Source organism: Neoarius graeffei, chromosome 2, assembly GCF_027579695.1.
Source record: "Neoarius graeffei isolate fNeoGra1 chromosome 2, fNeoGra1.pri, whole genome shotgun sequence".
Taxonomy (NCBI): Eukaryota; Metazoa; Chordata; class Actinopteri; order Siluriformes; family Ariidae; genus Neoarius; species Neoarius graeffei.
Window position 1 is genome coordinate 67,983,622 of NC_083570.1, and position 21,756 is coordinate 68,005,377.

Below are 21,756 nucleotides of genomic sequence, written 5' to 3' on the forward strand. Positions count from 1 at the left end.
CACAGTGTAATAATCTCATCTCATCATCTCTAGCTGCTTTATCCTATTCTACAGGGTCGCAGGCAAGCTGGAGCCTATCCCAGCTGACTACGGGCGAAAGGCGGGGTACACCCTGGACAAGTCGCCAGGTCATCACAGGGCTGACACATAGACAACCATTCACACTCACATTCACACCTACGGTCAATTTAGAGCCACCAGTTAACCTAACCTGCATGTCTTTGGACTGTGGGGGAAACCGGAGCACCCGGAGGAAACCCACGCGGACACGGGGAGAACATGCAAACTCCACACAGAAAGGCCCTCGCCGGCCACAGGGCTCGAACCCGGACCTTCTTGCTGTGAGGAGACAGCGCTAACCACTACACCACCGTGCCGCCCACAGTATAATAATAAACAACAACATAACCCGCAATATGTCTAACATGATGCATACGTAGTATGAGAGATATAAACTATTATACAACAGCTAGCTCAGGTCCAATAATTTGTTCGAACAGTGCTCCGTGAGTGCTGATGGGATCAGTTGAGTCATTTCGTCCAAAACCTTTTTCATACGCACTATCAATTATTTTACACATGGTGACAATATATGCGACAAGATCGAGATATAAACAAAATCATAACTGATTTATGGGAGTGCATTAAGCAGGTTTATGACTGCGTCTCCCCGTAATAAATGGAAATAAACAAGTTAATAAAACAAATAAGCAAACTAGTGCCGTAGTACGAGCGTTTCGACACAAGAGTGGTGTCAGGGGCATAAACAAGTAGACCCTTACCATTACAGACTGCTCTCCGAGCCTGGAGTCCAGTGAAGTCGTTTAATTCAACATACAGCCAATTTATTTAAAATAGTATTTTACTCAGGTGGCACAGTGGTGTAGTGGTTAGCGCTGTCGCCTCACAGAAAGAAGGTCCGGGTTTGAGCCCCGTGGCCGGCGAGGGCCTTTCTGTGTGGAGTTTGCATGTTCTCCCCGTGTCCGCGTGGGTTTCCTCCGGGTGTTCCGGTTTCCCCCACAGTCCAAAAGACATGCAGGTTAGGTTAACTGGTGACTCTAAATTGAGCGTAGGTGTGAATGTGAGTGTGAATGGTTGTCTGTGTCTATGTGTCAGCCCTGTGATGACCTGGCGACTTGTCCAGGGTGTACCCCGCCTTTCGCCCGTAGTCAGCTGGGATAGGCTCCAGCTCGCCTGCGACCCTGTAGAACAGGATAAAGCGGCTACAGATAATGAGATGAGAAGTATTTTATTAATTTAAGGGAGTGCAGGTTTATGACTGCGTCTCCCTGTAATAAATGGAAACAAATGCCTAATGATAATGAGGTGACAATAAGTGCGACAAATTGCTGTATATTTTTAAACCAATCCTAAAGAAGAATTCTCAATAGAATTAGACCGAAGCGGAAAACAGTGTAAAGTAAAACAAGCGACCCTTATCATTACAGGCTGCTCTCCGAGCTTTGAGTCCAGTGAAGCCGTTTAATTCATCATACAGCCAGTCTTAGTAAGGCACACGTGCGCAGTCCGGAGCGCGCCCGAGAGTCCTGTGTGAGGACGGAGTTTTTGTCGAATATTTCTTGGATTTTACATGAATACTAGGTAGGAGCCCATTGTTTTGAACACACTCGCCAAGAAAGGTGAGTCTGGGGCGATCTTTACTCGCCATTAGAGTTCACAACTCGCGTTTGGCAAGTGGCGGTTGGTTAAACTACATGCTGCAAAAATGCGTTTTGCTTCGATCAAATTCTGTTGAGAATTCCTCCTTTTTTCAAAAAAAAAAAACAAACCCAAATATCTGAAGCATAGAATAATTGATAGTGCGTACGAAAAAGGCTTTGGACGAAAGGCCTTAACTATTAGACGAAACGGTCGTTGGACGAAGCGTCCTGTATCTGTGCTGATATTTCGCAAAACAGCACTGGGACGTTTCACTGTGTGCATCAGTTGGCTCGTCTGTGTCCCGCATGTAAAATTCCACTTCCTACTTTAAAACCTTTACGACGGTAATGTTAGCAACGTCAGCAGGCATGGCAAATGAAATACGAACTATTTATGAAATATCCATGAAATATTAAACCTTGTCCGATAAAGATGAAAAGGAAGAAAGGAGACCAATTTCACTGGAAGCACCTTTAACTGGAACGGACAAACTAACGTGAGCGAGATAGCTTGCTAGCTGACGGGCTATAAAGAGTGTGGGGCTTCAAGATCTGTTTCTGTGAGTGAAGCAAAAATAAACAGAATGGCCATATTGCGTCCAAAAATATCACTTCCTGAATATTAGTTTGTTTGTAGAACTTGTCGTATAGAAGCAATATATAAACCACACCTGAGGTCATGCTGTTGGTTAGCGATGACGGAATCACAACCGTGCTGATATTCAGTACAACAGCACTCCCTCTCGTGCGATATTGCTTAAATATGCCCTTTGCCACGTGGGATGAGTGCGTGTATGTGTGTAACAGAATTAGAGCAGAGCTTGTGTGAACACAAGGCCATTCACACACTGACATGCCACTGCCACACAGGTCGGCATTGTGTTCTAAAAAAGGGCCACTTCAGTATGCATGCATGTGTGAGGGTGAGCACAAGTGACAGAGCAAACCCTTGTTGCGATACTTACATCGAAGCCTGTGTTCGGGTCCCAGCCGACATGACCGATGTGTCTGTTAAGCGACATGAGAGAACCCGAGTTAGTACTTTTGGATACAGCAAGATAAATCAGAGCAGACAGAATAGATATTCCTTTGTCCCATCAATTCAGCCATTTTATATACACATCATAACCACAGATTAACAACCAGCACAAACTCCTTTATGTGCATACATAATACACTCAAGCACGCAAAACCTGAACAAGACACCTTAAGGTGGCCCAGATGCTGGTCCACGAAACAAACAAACAAAAACAGGGGGGGACTTACTGGAAATTGCTGGGAGTCCCGATGTCAGCCTTTGTCAGTTTCTTCCTCTTGCCTTTCACCTTCTTCTCTTTCTTGTTAAGGCTACTATGCACCATGTTGTTCATGTGGGAATTGTTATGGAAGCTCACATTGTTAATTTCTGGGTTCTTGATGTCCACTGTCGCCATTGGCAACGTGGGCCCTGGAAACAGCACATAAAAGAATGTTAGCTAGATCATCATATAAATCCCAGGTCTGTTATTCATATTGCTGAGCAGGGAGACAGTCCTGCCAGCTGAGCTCTCAGAATTTGTGTTGCCAACAACAACTTATTCTTTCCATGCACAGACACTGAGGGGGTGTTCTACAAGCCATCCACAGCCAACAGTGCATCTCAACACACACGCACATGCCTGACAATGCAAACTTTCATTTTATCTCCGTTTAAAGCAACTTGGCGATAGTTCAGGACACAGATTCTTGTTTTTGTAATTTATTTAAAAAAAAAAAATCCCAATTTCCAAAAATTTACTTCCTGACTTTTTATGTCACAAAGCCAACAAGAGAGAAATTGTTGAATGATTCGTAAAATGACGACATTAGTACTGGCAAAGTCTAGGGGTGATTTATGAGTTGCAAACCTATGCACATGTGCAGGCACTGGGTGCAAGTTTGAAGTCATGTTTCTACAGAAAGTGTCCACAAGGGGGCAGTATTACGCGTGCCGAACCAGAATCATCAAATGCCATCCTATGAGTTTTCATATTTATTCCAGTTACATGATTTATTTAGAATCTGTATTAAATAATGTGTACAATCCTTTTGTCAAGACCTGTGTGTGTGTGTATACGCGCAGGAAAAACAGGGCTCGAAAAAAAAAAGAGGAGGACCACAAATAGCATATGCTCTGTAAGAACGTGTACCAAGGTCAAATCTAATTATTATTATGTCATTTTATTTGTAGGGGACCATGTACAGTTTTTAACATAAATGTTTCCATCTGATGCACTGTACCAGAGTTAGCCTTTGGCTGTTGATGACACAGGATGTACAGAGACTAATAAATGATGGAAGTAGGGAAATCTCATATTTCATTGGAGCAGAGCATGGATAGAAAGTAACAAAGGACATAAGCATTAATGGAGGTTATTTACACTACACTTGGTCGTCATCTCCCAGTAAGAATTGACTTAATTTACTGTTCTGCTAACCAGCATGTGGAAAAAGTCCGATGGGACCCGAGTTCGAGCTCCAGTATAGGTATGGTGTTTCTCAAGGTGGTGTCACACCACACTCCAGCCTATAAAGCACAGCTCACCATGATGGTATAAACAACTTTCAGCTTTGTGTTGGACAACGACCGTCACAAGTGTATGCCAGTGACTAAGCCCAATTCAGTACATCTACAGATAAACTTGTAGAAATTACAGCTAAAAGAATAATGCCAGAGACCTGTAGTGCTTTTGGATGTAATAACAGATGTGGAGATAAGCCTGGTTTAACTTTGCACTGCTTCCCAGCACACCCAGAAAGACAAGAATAATGCTGAGCTGCAGTTAAACAGGAAGATTAGATGCCAACAAAACAACCTGTGTGCGCGCGTGTGAACATTTTATATCAGGTTATTATGAAAGCCCTGTGCACCTGTTATTTCTCCTAACACTTTTTCCAGCTCAAGGCTATTCAGTTAGAAAAAATCCCATAGATCTAGATCTAGCTTCCCTGTACTCAAGTTAACATTGAACAAGTCTGTAAGTTGGAGTACTACAAAAATACTTAGCTCTACCACACACCAAAAACACTTGCCAAATGTATGAACGTATATCTGGACGTGGGCTTTGGACGAGATATATTCTGAACACGATACATTTTATTAGACCAAATGCTTGGCTAGACTAACCGCATGTACCAGAAAAGCTCAGTGGCTTTTGTAAACCTTAAACCAACAAAGAAAAAGAAATATAATTTCACATTACAGAAGACAAACTGGGTGCGCTCCATAATTAGACAAACCTAACACACTTCAAGTCAAGTTTAATTTCATTATGCTTGGCTGAAAAAGAGTTAAGAAGATGGCAAGGATTCTTATTTAAAAAGAGGACACTGGAGGCCATCTTTGGAAATAAAGGAAGATGAGAAATTCCTTCCTTCCATCAGGGGATTAAATTAGATTGTAGATAATGTAGCTTTTCCCTTAAAAACAAAAAAACAACACATTTTGGGTAAAAAACAAGTTCAGAAATAAACCATAATGTTCTGAGAAGAACTCATAAGAAATGATTCTCCATTCTGTCCCAGTTACAGTCTGCGATGTTACACTCCAACACTTCGAGTGCCTGTAACATCCTGAACATTAGTCAGCCTGCTCGAGTCTTTCCTCTCCATCAATACTGACTTTTAATGCCAAACAGCACATCGCTCATAGAATACATGTTTGGTTGATGAGACATATGGAAATAGGGTTTTTTTCCCCCCATGCTATTAACAGCACACTGTATTGAGATGAATGAAGATGGTGATGTTTGAGGTTTTCTGGGCAGATCACAGCGCTAACTTGGGGCAACGATACTGAATTTGGCATCCCCAGCTGGTGCCATATTAGTTCGAGGTAAACGTCTTCAACCATAAAGAAAACCAAATGTTTAGTCAATTTTTATTATCAACTGTATATAGGTATATATAAAGAGTATGCATTATATAAAACAACAGGGCTGAAGACTTATCCAAGTCTTGTACAAGTAGGAGAGGTTTTTTTTCTATTTGTTTCACTGTATTTCTGAATATTTGTGCCACTATAGGAACAACTCCTGAAATAAAGAACATTCAAAATTAAAAAAAATTAGCATTGAATGCAAGTACTAGAACACATACCATTTGTTGGGTCACGTCTTTTCTCTGCAAAAACAAAATTAACAATGTTAAAATATTGGGGGTGACTCAAACGTTAGAACTTTTCAGCAGAAAGGGAATTAGAAGTCAGGTGATATTTTCTGAGTGCGAAGTTAGTTTGTTAAAGGATCAGACTGAGAGACATCTGTAAGAAAACTAGAGTTGACGAAGTATTCAGGTACATGAATACTACTGCACATTTATGAGGCAAGATCAAATCTCGCCTCTGATTTTATTGTATTACAGACATGATTGGTTTTCGGGGAACAAAAACCAAAAAGCTCATAACATACAGTCAGAGAGGGGTGAGAATAGGAAGAACAGGTCTAATGATAAGTGACAGTAAGCATGGAGCCCCGTCTGAAAGACGCTCCATACACAGAAAACCTCAAACTTCAAAGCCCAGCATGCAGAACACAGCAGGAAGAACTGGACATAAGCCACACGGGAGAAAAAAAGAAGACAGAGCGAAACAGCGAATGTGCGCGTGTGCGTGTGAGATTGTGACAGGAGAAGGACAGTCATTTTCTTAGTCTGCAGAATTAATTCTACAGCCCAAGGAAATGGAATAACAACTTGTCTCTAAGGGGCAAAAAAGTAAATGAAGCCACACAAAATATAAAACATTTATAAAGGTTTAAGTTCGTTGTGGTGTAGGCGTTTCACCTCATCAATTCAAAAATAAATAATTATATACAGTGGCGGCTCATCCATAGGAGTGTGTGGGGCAGAACTGCTCCATTTATACTGGCTGTTCAACAAATATTCATAAAATCCTCATTCACAACTCCAGACATTTTGTTTGTTTTGGCCGGGCTCCTGCCCAAACTCATAATCACATCATCAGTTCTTCTTTGGCTAATCAGACAAGGTACGCCATCAGTCTTGCCAGAGCAGTTGGGGATTAAGGGGCCTTGCTCAAGGGCACTTCAGCCAATCTTGCTGGTCCAGGGAATCAAACCAGTGACCTTTTGGTCCCAAAGCTGTTTCTCTAACCATTAGGCCATGGCTTTCCCAAATTACACTGAAATACTAATTAGGGGTTGACCGATAATCGGCCTGGCCGATATATCGGGCCGATATTCTGCATTTTTAAGGTTATCGGTATCGGCCATAATTTCCACCGATATGCTGATAACATGCCTTTTTGCAGCCATTTTGTTCCTAACGCGACTGTCACTGCACGTCCTTTCCTGCACTCGCCTCTGAGTTCAAGAACACGGTCCCGCCCACCACAACATCTGATTTGTTTGGCACAAGAGATATAGCCAATCGACACGTGTAGCTAAACGCTGTGAACTGTTTCAAGGCGGCCGTACGGGCACTCGGGCAGAAGCGGCACAAGGGATACAGCCAATCAACATGCGTAGCTAAACGCTGTGAACTGTTTCAAGGCGGCCGTACGGGCACTCGGGCAGAAGCAGATCCCACTTCAAGGTAAGGACACGCTGCTTTTGCCGCAATAAGTCACAAACACACAAGTTGCAAAAGCACAACATCATTATTTTACATTCTTCATCTACTACTCGTTAAAATTGTCCATTTGCATCTGTGTAGCCAGGCAAACTTAGCTTATGGAAGGAAGCACTAGAATTAGCCTACAACCAACTAGTCTCGCTGAAACAACATGTAATGCTTCCTTCACTACAATATAATCCTCCTAAATTGGGAATATTAGGCTTGGGCATTAAAAGCATTAGAATGTAGATGGTTACTTGTTAAGTTGTTACATAATAGGGAGTGATAGCCTACTTTATGTTTGATTTTACTTTTTAAAAAATGCTGCAGGCAGCTCCCTACACTTGATTTGTTATTTAAAAACTACTTGAAGTTGGTAAGTCTTACTTAGTTCTTAGTGTAAAAGAATCCAGAGTGTATTTTCATTTATTTTCCACTGAAAATGGTGAGCTGTAATATAGTAGGGAGTGATTTTTTTTTTTAATTGGTGAATATTTATTTTATTATTATTTTATTTCTCATTTTATTCTAACTAATGTTTGACTTTATTGTACAAATGCTGCTGGCATCTCCCTGCACAAAATTTCATGTTCAATTTTACAATTAAACATACATTTCATGGATATGAAGGTCTGTGTCAGTGTGTGCTATGTTTAATTTCATGTGAATTATAATGTTTACATTTATCGGTTGCACATATCGGTTATCGGCATCCCAATTCCATAATAATCGGTATCGGTATCGGCCCTGAAAAAAACATATCGGTCGATCCCTAATACTAATTGCCCCTTTTGAGTGACCAACGATATTTAACAATAATGTTATTTGACAGACACAAGCTGATTTTCTTTTGACTTGCTCACCTTTATAGATCTTGCAACTGTGGGTCAGAATACTTACTGCCCCAGTAGAGATCCACTGAGGCAGGGAATCACACATGCTCCCTCTATTAACATTTTCAGTCAAAGAGCAGGACTAGACAGGACTGTTAACAACAGGGTTGCCAGATTGGCTTAAAAATACTCCAAAATGGTAACACTGAAGTGCACCAAGCACATTTCTACTGTAAGATATATTGCAAAGACTTGGACAGAAAAAGGGGACTATGGAGTGGATAACGTCCATACGTCAGAAATACACGTGAAATCTTTTATCACCAAACAAAGGCAGAGGAAAAGAAAAAGATGTCTCCCTTTTCCAAATCCCAAATTTTCTGGATTAGTTGCAGGTATTTTAAATGGTTCTTGTAGAAGGTGCATCTCAACCCACTCAAAATAAGCTGCTAGACTCTGCTGGATGACTTATATACTCAACTGCCTATTATGGAGTTGCTCTAAAAATGCACGAGATCATAGCTTATAGAATAAGGGGTTCTCAACTTAATTTTTTGAAGCCATGTTTATTTTAATGTTGTCCTGCCCAACCAAAAACTATGATCATGAGCCACTACTGATTATATAATTAATCAAATATTAGAACTCATCCATACTCAGTAACGCTAAAAAATAATCTCAAGCAAACAGAGACTGTTTCTAATGTTGACTGGCTTTGTTTGGAGATTATTTAGCTATTCTGAGACCTTTAACTTGAGCAACCATTTGTTGGGGATTTCCCCCCCCCCAACTAGTTTCATTTACTGTTCCTCATAAAAACAGAAAACTAGCATATCAAAATATGAACGATTAGCAATAGGCATATCAGTTGGTAGGAATTATATATTTTCCACCACCACCCCCCACACAGTACTGTGCAAAAGTCTTTGGCACATGTACAGGAACGCTGTAGACCAAAGATGGCTTAAAAATAATGAAATGTTTCAACTTTATAAAAAAAAAAAGCCAGCAGTAAGCCATAATAAATGAAAAAGACAATATTAGATGTGAGATGATCCTTTGCTTTTATAAATAAATAAAAAGTATCTGTGTGTGTATACAAGTCTGGTACAATGAGTGCAGTTTTATAAGGAAATGAGCTGTAGGTTTTACTGAGCATCTTACAGAACCAGACACAGTTCTTCTGGACACTGTCACACTCACGTCTTAATTTTGCAGCAAAACCCAGTAGCCTTCATTATGTTTTCTTTTTTAATCTTAAAGTGGTCGCTTATGTAATATGCTGCTCAGATACAATCTCCCCCCCCCCCGTAACATTTAAGTTTGGGTTGGAAAACAAACGTTTGGAACTCTAAAATGTTTTTGTACTGACTCGATAATGTAGAAGTCAAAATAGAATAGAAATCTATAACAAAAGTTCAAAAAAAACAATAAAATAAAATAGGGGGCCTAACACTTTTGCACAGTACTCTGTGTGCGTGTGTGAGGATCAGACAGCAATGATTTTTTCAGATTCAGGTTTGTTTTGTGAAAAGTTTACTCTGGAGGATCAGATCTGGCTTATTGCATCGTGAAAAAAAAAAAAAAAGTTAGTGCTACCCGCTATGCTATTGTCCAAGCTATTAAATTTTTTTTGATCGTATATTTAAGCATTGTGCATGCACTAATATTTTATGACAACTCATCAATATTTATAGAGCATAAAGCAAGGGTACATTGTCAGATTTATTTATTACGCTAGATCATCACACACTCCTAGATGTGCCAGCATCACAAATACTGTATGAGGATATTTATATGTGAAAAGTATATGAAGTGGACAGGAACTTAAAAAAAAAAAAAAGAGCATGTGACGCTTGTTTACAAAGGATAAAAATGAGAAATTCAAGAAGCACAAAGAAAGACTGGCATAATCACCGGTTTTCTTCTGTCGTCTGCTGAGGAGCTCATTAAGGGCAACGCGGAATCGTTTTGCTTCCTCTTCATTAGCAAAATTCAGGCCGATCTGGCAGGACTGCAAAGCACAAAGTACAGTCAGACTACACATGTTCTGTACTAGAGATCAAGACACAGGCAGCGGAAAAATTTAAAACAACACTCCAAAGTTATAAAACGTAGGACGCGTGTATTCCGCAAAGCGCTGTCGATGTTTTGATAAGAACTAACTGACGAGGCATGGTGAAACAGAACAGCGTGTAAAAACGTTTAATGTAAAAGCTCACTAAATAATACATTTTATTTTGGTTTCAGTGGTTTGTAATCACTTGCAGGACTTCTTTCAGGACCAAAAGCAAGCATAAACCGCTGAACCACAGAGCTTTGCTTAGTCATTCACATCTTCATTTCGCTTGCTGATAATGCTGGTTAGGCATAATAGCTATTTCACAGACAGACCGCCATATTACAGTTTTATTGTGGACACAGATTTCAGTCACCGTTCCTTTTATCTACACTGAGAAACGCCACTGTGATTAAATAGCTCAAGTCACTCCTGAAGCTGTTAATCATAAAACTGCTGCCCAAAAAGATACGAGTGAAAGGTGTGCTTTAAAACTGATTACAACACCATCAGTTAATGATAAAAGGTAATAAAACACCATAAAATAGGAAAGTAGCATGGTATAAAAATATAGTATACAAACGCACAGTAGACCATGTGACTAGCAATCATCTAAAAGAGGAAGTAGAGAACGGTTTAATCTGGAAAGCTTAGTGAGGTAAGAGCATGATTAGAAGCAAACAGGACTTACATCCCCTGGAAATGTAATAAAGTAAGGTCTTGAACTATTGCTTGTAAAATTAGTGTACAGCTCCTGCTCAAACTTTGTTTTTCCATCCTACAGAACAAAACAAAAAAGAACAAATGAACGTCATGCTCCATCCCTGTATATTTATGCATATGTGCTACAGTCATGATCTGGAATTTCACAACACACACACACCTAAAGCCTGGGAGATATCTGCAGCAGACTCACCTTAATATCAAACACACGGATGAAATAAGACCTCTGAGGGTTGTCTTTCACCAAGCAGGCCACGCCACAGCATCGTTTGCTCCAAGACGGCCCTCTGTCGGCGGCATACACCTGCACCACTGCTGAGCACAGAGTCTGCCAAAACACAAGCAGAGCTTCCAGTCAAACAAAGCTACAAACTAGAGTCAACTTCAGTCAGACAATATTTTATTTTCATACATATGTTATTTGCCAGCTGGGAGGTCCGTATAGTGAAATACTGTGACCGAGGTCTTAAAAAGTACTGAGCGAGGCCCTCTGGGCCGAGGTCAGTATTCCAGGCTGAGGTCACGGTATTTCACCATACGGACCAACCTTAAGCTGGTAAATAATATATTTATTTTTTTCTTTACCAAATTCTAACAGAAAACGAGAGCGCCCGAAAAGGAAAACTGAGCCGAGCCACCGTTTTGAATTCTCATTCACGGCTGTAATGCAAATGGCTTCCTCCTCGGTATACAAGTGCACTTCCATGGCAGGAAAAAAAATAATAAACTACATTTTGCCACCTATGTAGTCCCCTAAATACAAAATTGAGTCATTCAGGATTCAGCCATTTTTTTTTGCTCAGTGTTAGCAACGGTTACAGGTTTTTAGCTTTCTCCTGAAATGTTTTCTTTTATGTTGTCTTCCTCAGGGCTGTAAAACTCGCTTTCGCTGTGAAGACTGTCGTTATCACCATCCATGCTGTAAAATTAATGCTATTCTCCTGAGAAATGTGAAAATAAATCGACAAAAATTGCTACGATGTTTTTTGTTGTTGTTGTGAAAGAGCGAGTCGCCAGAGGTCCATAACCGGGGTCCATACCGTAGGATACGGACCCGCTTGCCAGCCAATCAGAGCGCAGGATTTGATGGAAACCGGCTCGTGAAAAAAAAAAAAAAAAGTTATTGCACGAAATCGGGTCTTACATGAGCTGATAGCTGAGGAGTTGCATAGCACCGAGTTAGCGATAAGCCATGTCGGATGAGATTGAGTGGAATAACTTTTATTCCATTCACATTCACTGGATTTTGAGAAACAATTTTTATTTTTTGCAAATTCAATAAATAAAAACTTTATACAAAATGCCCGAAAAATCATTTCTGCTTAGAAAGGAAACAAACCGGTGAAATGACAGTAGCCATTTGTGAAAAATGCGATAATTATTGAAAAATTAGCACAACGTCCTTATTAAAATTTTATTCCATATTTTGTTGCCCTTTTTATTTTTGGGGGTTTTGTTTTCGAGTACTTTTTATTTCATCCTCGGTTGGTTCAGCAACACACTCCACCATTTTTTTTTCTATACTCACGGTATATGAGCCGATAGCCTAGTAGTAGAGTAGCCAATCAGAGCGCGCGACTGCTCATATCCAGTGAACGTGGATAGAAATTATTTATAATAAAGGTCCGGGTTCGAGCCCCGTGGCCGGCGAGGGCCTTTCTGTGTGGAGTTTGCATGTTCTCCCCGTGTCCGCGTGGGTTTCCTCCGGGTGCTCCGGTTTCCCCCACAGTCCAAAGACATGCAGGTTAGGTTAACCGGTGACTCTAAATTGACCGTAGGTGTGAATGTGAGTGTGAATGGTTGTCTGTGTCTATGTGTCAGCCCTGTGATGACCTGGCGACTTGTCCAGGGTGTACCCCGCCTTTCGCCCGTAGTCAGCTGGGATAGGCTCCAGCTTGCCTGCGACCCTGTAGAACAGGATATATGTTAATATCTAGGCTGACTATCTGCAGTCTAGGACCACACAAGCCGTTTTTATCCATCTAAATTTTGGTTATTAATCATGAGCAACAAGTTGCAAATATAAGAATAACTTTAATTTTGTCTGGTAGCATGTTTTAACTCTGACACCCGGCACCATCCCACAGATTTTTCATTTAAAATGTGCTTCTTATATCCTGGCTATTACTTCGGATACAGGATGTTCTGTTGTAACATCATACTGAGGTCATAAATATAGAGCATGAAATTAAAGCGTCAACTGATTGCACCATTCAAATGTGTTATTACTAAAACTACGACTACTACTAATTTCCTCATGTTAAAAGATTTTCTTAAAAATAAAGTGCAATTTATTTTAATTAAATAAAATCAGCACAAGAATTCATGGACCATGAAAGACATTTCTGTGGGGGCATCATCTCACTAAATCTCAAGAGATCAAAACTCAATATTTACTCATCAGCAGACTGGATGTTCCTTTAAACTCCCTATTTTCATCCTTCTTTAAGAACAAAGATCTGTCTACCAGCAGTCAGGTCCTAGAAGCTCTGCAGATTTGATTAAATGACCGAGCAGAACCTTGGAAGTAATAAAAATGATCCATGTGGCACTAAACCTAAATGCTTGCGTAAATGATGGCAATAACACTTTATAGATGATTATCATTTGTCATCAGATAATATTTCTACTGGACTGAGTTTTTCACTGCCACATTTCTCCACCACTTACTGAAAGTTACTTTGACCCTTATGTGAGTAACTTGCATGTTATTGGTCGTATTGTTAATGGTCATGTTAACGCGAGTCAACTCGCCTTATGAAGTTAAGGTAGCAAACACACTGGCCACAGGATGTTTACCTTTTCAGGTGCTCGTTGAACATTACTGTTTCCCTAAACTTCTGCTGTTTTCACGCAGTTTTGCTGATCATCAGGATTGTGTTCCATGTTTTCAGTTGGATGTTTCTGCTTAGTGACAAACTGATTGTTTATAGTGAAATAATATGAATACCTTGAGGGAACACAGTTTATTGATGCGATCGAGTTAAGCCTATAGAATATGGACAGAGAACGAGGAAATGGCAAAATAATCAACAAGAATAAGTTCATATAGCAAAAGTGTTGGAAATTTACATTATTTTCTCAAATAAAAATATCTGATACGGTTGCGATGAGAAGTTTACATACACTCGTCATGGCAATATTGGGCTTTCACTGATTTCTTTGAATTGCTATTTTTCTGTGGCAGAATGATCATAAAACGTACATTTTTACTCGAAAGAGACAAGCTTTAATTTATTTTGGGTTTTACGAAGTCAACACACGGTCAGAAGTTTACACAAATCCACTTAGATTAGTAATTCAGTGGTGCTGAAAGTTCCCAAATGTCTCAACTTGCCAAAGCCAAGGCTTCTTAACTTCCTGCTAGTGGTGATGATTGACTACAGCTGGTAGCTTCTCTGTGCCAACATAAAGGGTTTGTTTGACAGCATTCATTGGATTGACCAACACACAGTACGATGGGGAAAGTTCAAGGAGCTCAGTGCAGATCTGAGAAACAGGAACACAGATTTACACAAAGTCAGGAATGTCTCTTTGAGCCATTTCTAAACAACTGCAGATTCCAGGATCAGTTCACACAATTGAACAAGTACAAGATATTGGGAGGTGCAGCCACTTCGCTGGAAGAAGACCTAAACTGTCACTCTCAGCTGAGAGGAAACTGATTCAGATGGTCAGGAATGACCCAAGAACCACCAAGATACAGGCCTGCCATGAACGGAAAGCTGCTGGAACACCAGTGTCCATGTCTACACTCAAGCAAGTTGAGCTAAGAAAGAAAGAACCGAGAAAGAAGCCCTTCCTCTAAAACAGACACCTTCAAGCTGACTGCAGCTGACCACAGGGACAAAGAAAAAGCCTTCTGTAGGAAAGTTTTATGGTCAGATATGAGAAAAAAAAGTTTGGCCACAACGACCAACGTGACCATCGCGGTATGTTTGGAGGAATAAACGTGAGGCATTCAACTACAAGAACACTGTACCAACTGTTAAGCATGGTGGTGGGAGCATCATGCTCTGGGGTTGTTTTGCTGCCAGTGGAACTGGTGCATTCTACAAAGTGGATGGAATAATGAATGAGCAGGACTACCTCAAAATTTTTCAGCACAACTGCAAGCCATCAGAAAATTGAACAAAACTGGGTGTTCAAACAGGACAATGACTCCAAACAGGCTATGGAAAACAGGTTAACGTGAAGTTTTTGGAATGGCCTTCCCAAAGTCTTGACCTCAATCCCATTGAAAATACGTGGATTGGGCTTAAAAGTCAGGTCTGTGCCCCAAAAACCAACAAATTTAATTGAGTTCTGCCAAGGAGAGTGGTGAAATATCCAACCAGAATTCTGCCAGAAGCTTACTGATGGCTATCGAAAGTGTCTGGTCAAGGTGAAACTCGCTAAAGGACATTTAACCAAATATTAGGTGTGCTGCAATTATAATTTTTCACCCTGTTCCAGTTTCAGAAACCCAAAAATAAATTAAAACTTGTGCACTAAATTCTTGCTGCTTCTAAATGAAAGATGTATGCTGTACCCGGAAAATAGAACAGTTCAAAGAAATCACTGAAAGCCTGATATTGACATGATATTCACGTACATGACGACTGTACGTAAACATCTGACAACAACTGTATATTCTTTGTTACTCCGGAAAAATCTGATCTGTGTAGTGAGCATCTGGCTTAAAACAATGCTATTTTTTTCAGAGGTGAAGGAGGAAAAAAACCGAAAACCCTACAGTTGTGGTCAGAAGTTTACATACAGTGACATGAATGTCATGGCAATATTTGGGCTTTCAGTAATTTCTTTGAACTGTCTTTTTCTGTGGCAGAATTTACAGCATACATCTTTAATTAAAAAAATAAAAGAAAAAACAAACCAAAAAAAACCCTATAATTTGGTGCACAAGTTAATTAGGGGCCAAGCAGCGAAGCTGGCGAAGGCCCCTAATGTGTTTGTAGGTTTTCTTATTATTATTATTATTAGGGGCCAAGCAGCGAAGCTGGCGAAGGCCCCTAATGTGTTTGTAGGTTTTCTTATAGTTATTAGGGGCCAAGCAGCGAAGCTGGCGAAGGCCCCTAATGAGTTTGTCGGTTTTCTTATAGTTATTATTATTATTATTATTAGGGGCCAAGCAGCGAAGCTGGCGAAGGCCCCTAATGAGTTTGTCGGTTTTCTTATTATTATTATTATTATTATTATTATTCAACTTTCTTCTCCTATGGGATGTCAATGGCAGCCCATAGAACCACACATAGGAAAATGCTCAAATTTGGCACACACATTCTAGACAGTCTCAGCATTCCCCACAACAATTTTTAGGTCCCCACCCCCAACCCTCTAGCGCCACCAGCAGGTCAAAGTTGCAGGTACATTTCTGCTTGTAACTTTTGAACCGTTGGTCCGATTTTCAAAAACTTGGTATCCCTGGAATCCTTGGGTCAAGACGAATCCAAAGCACCCCATGACGTCATTTTCCGCCCATATAGTTTTCCCGCCATTTTGAATTTTGTGAAAATCAATTAAAATGCTTCTCCTCCCTCAATTTTGGACCAATTTCTCCCAAACTTGGTAGATGGCAACTTTGGACTAAGCTCCACAAGAAACTTACCCGGTTTTTAGAATTTCATAAGCGTTTGGCCGTGGCAGCCAATCAAAATTGGAGGCGCAGACGCCAAACAGGAAGTGTGCTCATATTTCGGCCGGCCTTTGGCGTATCTTAACGAAACTTGGTGGGTTTATGCCCCACCCCTCCATGAAGGACCCCAAAGAATTTGGAACATATTGGCTGCTAGGGGGCGCTATAACTAGGAAAAATGTCTTTTGGCTCATATCTCATGATGCGTTTTGGCTAGAAACAAAATTCCACTGCCTATGGAATCCTTGGGTCAAGACGAATCTATCGGACCCTATGACGTCATATTCTGCCTTGAGGATTTTCCGCCATTTTGAATTTTGTTAAAATCAATGAAATTCTATGGAAACCCATAGAACCGTCTGACGACAGGTTTTCAAATTTGGCACACTGATTCTAGGCTGGCTCAAGGTTCTTGTCAGCAAATTTCAACTCACCACCTCAAACTCTCTAGCGCCAACAACAGGCCAAAGTTGCATGTACATTTCTGCTTGTTACTTTTGAAACGTATGTCTGATCGTCAAAATCTGTGTATCGCTGGAATCCTTGGGTCAAAACGAATCCAACGCATCCTATGCCGTCATATTCCGCCTTGTATATTTTCCGCCATTTTGAATTATGTGAAAATCAATTAAAATGCTTCTCCTCCCTCAATTTTTGACCAATTCCTTCCAAACTTGGTAGATGGCAACGTTGCACTAAGCTGCACAAAAAACTTACCCGGTTTTTAGAATTTCCTAAGCGTTTGGCCGTCGCTGCCAATCAAACTTGGATGTGCAGACGCGAAACAGGACGTGTGCTCATTTCTCGGCAGCCCTTTGATCTTTCTTAACCAAACTTGGTGGGATTATGCCCCACCCCTCCATAAGTGCCCATACCACATTTGGTGCACTTTGGCCATTAGGGGGCGCTATAACTTTCCAAAATGTGTTTTGGCTCATATATAATTGAGCTCATATCTCAGCAGTCTTTTAGCACACACACACACACACACACACACACACACACACACACACACACCTAGTACACTTGAAGTAATTTCAGCCATCACAGTCAATCGAATTTGACGGTGAAGCCGTGCATGCCTCTAACCATCTGGTTGGAGGTACATTTCTGCTTGTAAACACTTCCTGTGCGTGCCTATGACCGTCTGCCTGGTCAGTTCTTTCTGTTGCCATGGCAACTTAGGCTGGGTCACCCTGCTTGGCCCCGCATTGCTGCTTGCAGCTATATTTCAACTTTCTTCTCCTATGGGAAGTCAATGGCAGCCCATAGAACCACACATAGGAAAATGCTCAAATTTGGCACACACATTCGAGACAGTCTCAGCATTCCCCACAACAATTTTTAGGTCCCCAGCCCAAACCCTCTAGCGCCACCAGCAGGTCAAAGTTGCAGGTACATTTCTGCTTGTAACTTTTGAACCGTTGGTCCGATTTTCGAAAACTTGGTATCCCTGGAATCCTTGGGTCAAGACGAATCCAAAGCACCCCATGACGTCATTTTCCGCCCATATAGTTTTCCCGCCATTTTGAATTTTGTGAAAATCACTTAAAATGCTTCTCCTCCCTCAATTTTGGACCAATTTCTCCCAAACTTGGTAGATGGCAACTGTGGACTAAGCTGCACAAGAAACTTACCCGGTTTTTAGAAGTTCATAAGCGTTTGGCCGTGGCAGCCAATCAAAATTGGCGGCGCAGACGCCAAACAGGAAGTGTGCTCATATTTCGGCCGCCCTTTGGCGTATCTTAACGAAACTTGGTGACTTTATGCCACACCCCTCCATGCAGGACCCCAAAAAATTTGGAACAAATTGGCTGCTAGGGGGCGCTATAACTAGGAAAAATGTCTTTTGGCTCATATCTCATGATGCGTTTTGGCTAGAAACAAAATTCCACTGCCTATGGAATCCTTGGGTCAAGTCGAATCTATCGCACCCTATGACGTCATATTCTGCCTTGAGGATTTTCCGCCATTTTGAATTTTGTTAAAATCAATGAAATTCTATGGAAACCCATAGAACCGTCTGACGACAGGTTTTCAAATTTGGCACACTGATTCTAGGCTGCCTCACGGTTCTTGTCAGCAAATTTCAACTCAGCATCTCAAACTCTCTAGCGCCAACAACAGGTCAAAGTTGCAAGTACATTTCTGCTTGTTACTTTTGAACCGTATGTCTGATCGTCAAAATCTTAGTATGGCTGGAATCCTTGGGTCAACCCGAATCCAACGCACCCTATGGCGTCATATTCGGCCTGGTATATTTTCCGCCATTTTGAATTTTGTGAAAATCAATTAAAATGCTTCTCCTCCCTCAATTTTTGACCAATTCCTTCCAAACTTGGTAGATGGCAACTTTGGACTAAGCTGCACTAAAAACTTACCCGGTTTTTCGAATTTCATAAGCGTTTGGCCGTGGCTGCCAATCAAATTTGGCTGTGCAGACGCGAAACAGGAAGTGTGCTCATATCTCGGCAGCCCTTTGACCTTTCTTAACCAAACTTGGTGGGATTATGCACCACCCCTCCAAAATGGCCCATACCACATTTGGTGCACATTGGCCATTAGGGGGCGCTATAACTTTCCAAAATGTGTTTTGGCTCTTACATCATTGAGCTCATATCTCAGCAGTCTTTTAGCACAGACACACACACACACACACACACCTAGTACACTGGAAGTAATTTCAGCCATCACAGTCAATCGAATTTGACGGTGAAGCCGTGCATGCCTCTAACCGTCTGGTTGGAGGTACATTCCTGCTTGTAAACACTTCCTGTGCGTGCCTATGACCGTCTGCCTGGTCAGTTCTTTCTGTTGCCATGGCAACTTAGGCTGGGTCACACTGCTTGGCCCCGGATTGCTGCTTGCAGCTATATTTAGGGGCCAAGCAGCGAAGCTGGCGAAGGCCCCTAATGTGTTTGTAGGTTTTCTTATAGTTATTGGGGGCCAAGCAGCAAAGCTGCGAAGGCACCCATAGTGATTCTATTGTTTCTTATTATTGGGGCCAAGCAGCGAAGCTGCGAAGGCACCCATAGTGATTCTATTGTTTCTTATTATTATTATTATTATTATTATTGGGGGCCAAGCAGCGAAGCTGCGAAGGCACCCATAGTGATTCTATTGTTTCTTATTATTGGGGGCCAAGCAGCAAAGCTGCGAAGGCACCCATAGTGATTCTATTGTTTCTTATTATTATTATTATTATTATTATTATTATTATTATTATTATTCAGTCCACTTCCGCCTCTGCAAGTCTATGGCAGCCCATAGAACCGTCTGGTAAAAAGTTGTGAAATTTGGCACACTGATTCTAGACACTCTCAACATTCCTCTCACCAAATTTCAGGCCTCTACCTCAAACCCGTTAGCGCCACCAACAGGTCAAAGTCCCAGGTACATTTCTGCTTGTAACTTTTGAACCGTTGGTCTGATTTTCAAAAACTTGGTATCCCTGGAATCCTTGGGCCAAGACGAATCCAACGCACCCCATGACGTCATTTCCCGCCCATATATTTTTCCCGCCATTTTGAATTTTGTGAAAATCAATTAAAATGTTTCAACTCCCTCAATTTTTTACCAATTTCTCCCAAACTTGGAAGATAGCATAATTGGACCAACCTGCACAAAAGTTATACCCGGTGATTTGAATTTCACAAGCGTTTGGCCGTGGCAGCCAATCAAACTTGGCTGCAAAGATGCGAAACAGGAAGTGTGCTCATTTCTCGGCCACCCTTTGGCTTATCTTAACGAAACTTGGTGCCTTTATGCAGCACCCCTCCCGAAAGGGCCCCAAAAAATTTGGAACAAATTGGCTGCTAGGGGGCGCTATAACTAGGAAAAATGTCTTTTGGCTCATATCTCATGACTCGTTTTGTCTAGAAACAAAATTCCACTATGGCAGGAATCCTTGGCTCAAGACGAATCCATCGCACCCTATGACGTCATATTCTGCCTTGAGGATTTTCCGCCATTTTGAATTTTGTTAAAATCAGTGAAATTCTATGGCAACGCATAGAACCATCTGACTAGAGGTTTTTAAACTTGGCACACTGATTCTAGGCTCCCTCAAGGATCTTGTCACCAAATTTCAACTCAGCACCTCAAACTCTCTAGCGCCACCAACAGGTCAAAGTTGCAAGTACACTTCTGCTTGTTACTTTTGAACCATACGTCTGATCATCAAAATCTTAGTATCGCTGGAATACTTGGGTCACCACGAATCCAGGGGCCCTGTCTCGTCATATTCCACCCAGGAGATTTTCCGCCATTTTGAATTATGTGAAAATCAATTAAAATGCTTCTCCTCCCACAATTTTTGAAGAATTTCTCCCAAACTTGGTACATGGCAACTGGGGACTAAGCTGCACAAGAAACATACCCGGTTTTTAGAATTTCTTAAGCGTTTGGCCGTGGCAGCCAATCAAATTTGGCTGGCAGATGCAAGACAGGAAGTGTGCTCATTTCTCGGCGAACCTTTGGCGTATCTTAACGAAACTTGGTGGCTTTATGCAACACCCCTCCCCAAAGGGCAGCAAAAAATTTGGAACAAATTGGCTGCTAGGGGGCGCTATAACTAGGAAAAATGTCTTTTGGCTCATATCTCATGATGCGTTTTGCCTAGAAACAAAATTCCACTATGTCAGGAATCCTTGGCTCAAGCCGAATCCACCGCACCCTATGACGTCATATTCTGCCTTGAGGATTTTCCACCATTTTGAATTTTGTTAAAATCAATGAAATTCTATGGCAATGCATAGAACCGTCTGACTAGAGGTTTTTAAACTTGGCACACTGATTCTAGGCTGCCTCAAGGATCTTGTCACCAAATTTCAACTCAGCACCTCAAACTCTCTAGCGCCACCAACAGGTCAAAATTGCAGGTACATTTCTGCTTGTTACTTTTGAACCATACGTCTGATCATCAAATTCTTAGTGTGGCTGGAATGCTTGGGTCAAAAGGAATCCAATGGGCCCTGTCTCCTCATATTCCACCCAGTAGATTTTCCGCCATTTTGAATTATGTGAAAATCAATTAAAATGCTTCTCCTCCCTCAATTTTTGGAAAATTTCTCCCAAACGTGGTACATGGCAACTGGGGTCTAAGCTGCACAAGAAATATGCCCGGTTTTTAGAATTTCTTAAGCGTTTGGCCGTGGCAGCCAATCAAATTTGGCTGGCATATGCAAAACAGGAAGTTTGCTCATTTCTCGGCCACCCTTTGGCGTATCTTAACGAAACTGGGTGGCTTTATGC

General features: G+C 41.2%; 1 protein-coding gene across 1 annotated transcript in view; it reads right to left on the reverse strand.

The window, feature by feature from the left end:
- Positions 1 to 21,756, reverse strand: part of wasla (WASP like actin nucleation promoting factor a) — a 140,276-nt gene that overhangs the window by 20,928 nt on the left and 97,592 nt on the right. The window contains exons 2-7 of the mRNA XM_060914775.1: positions 11,062 to 11,196; positions 10,837 to 10,923; positions 10,004 to 10,100; positions 5,778 to 5,801; positions 2,928 to 3,108; positions 2,627 to 2,669 (exon numbers count right to left, since the gene is read on the reverse strand). Of these exons, the coding sequence (XP_060770758.1) occupies positions 2,627 to 2,669; positions 2,928 to 3,108; positions 5,778 to 5,801; positions 10,004 to 10,100; positions 10,837 to 10,923; positions 11,062 to 11,196 (567 nt within the window). The remainder of the gene's footprint in view (positions 1 to 2,626; positions 2,670 to 2,927; positions 3,109 to 5,777; positions 5,802 to 10,003; positions 10,101 to 10,836; positions 10,924 to 11,061; positions 11,197 to 21,756) is intronic.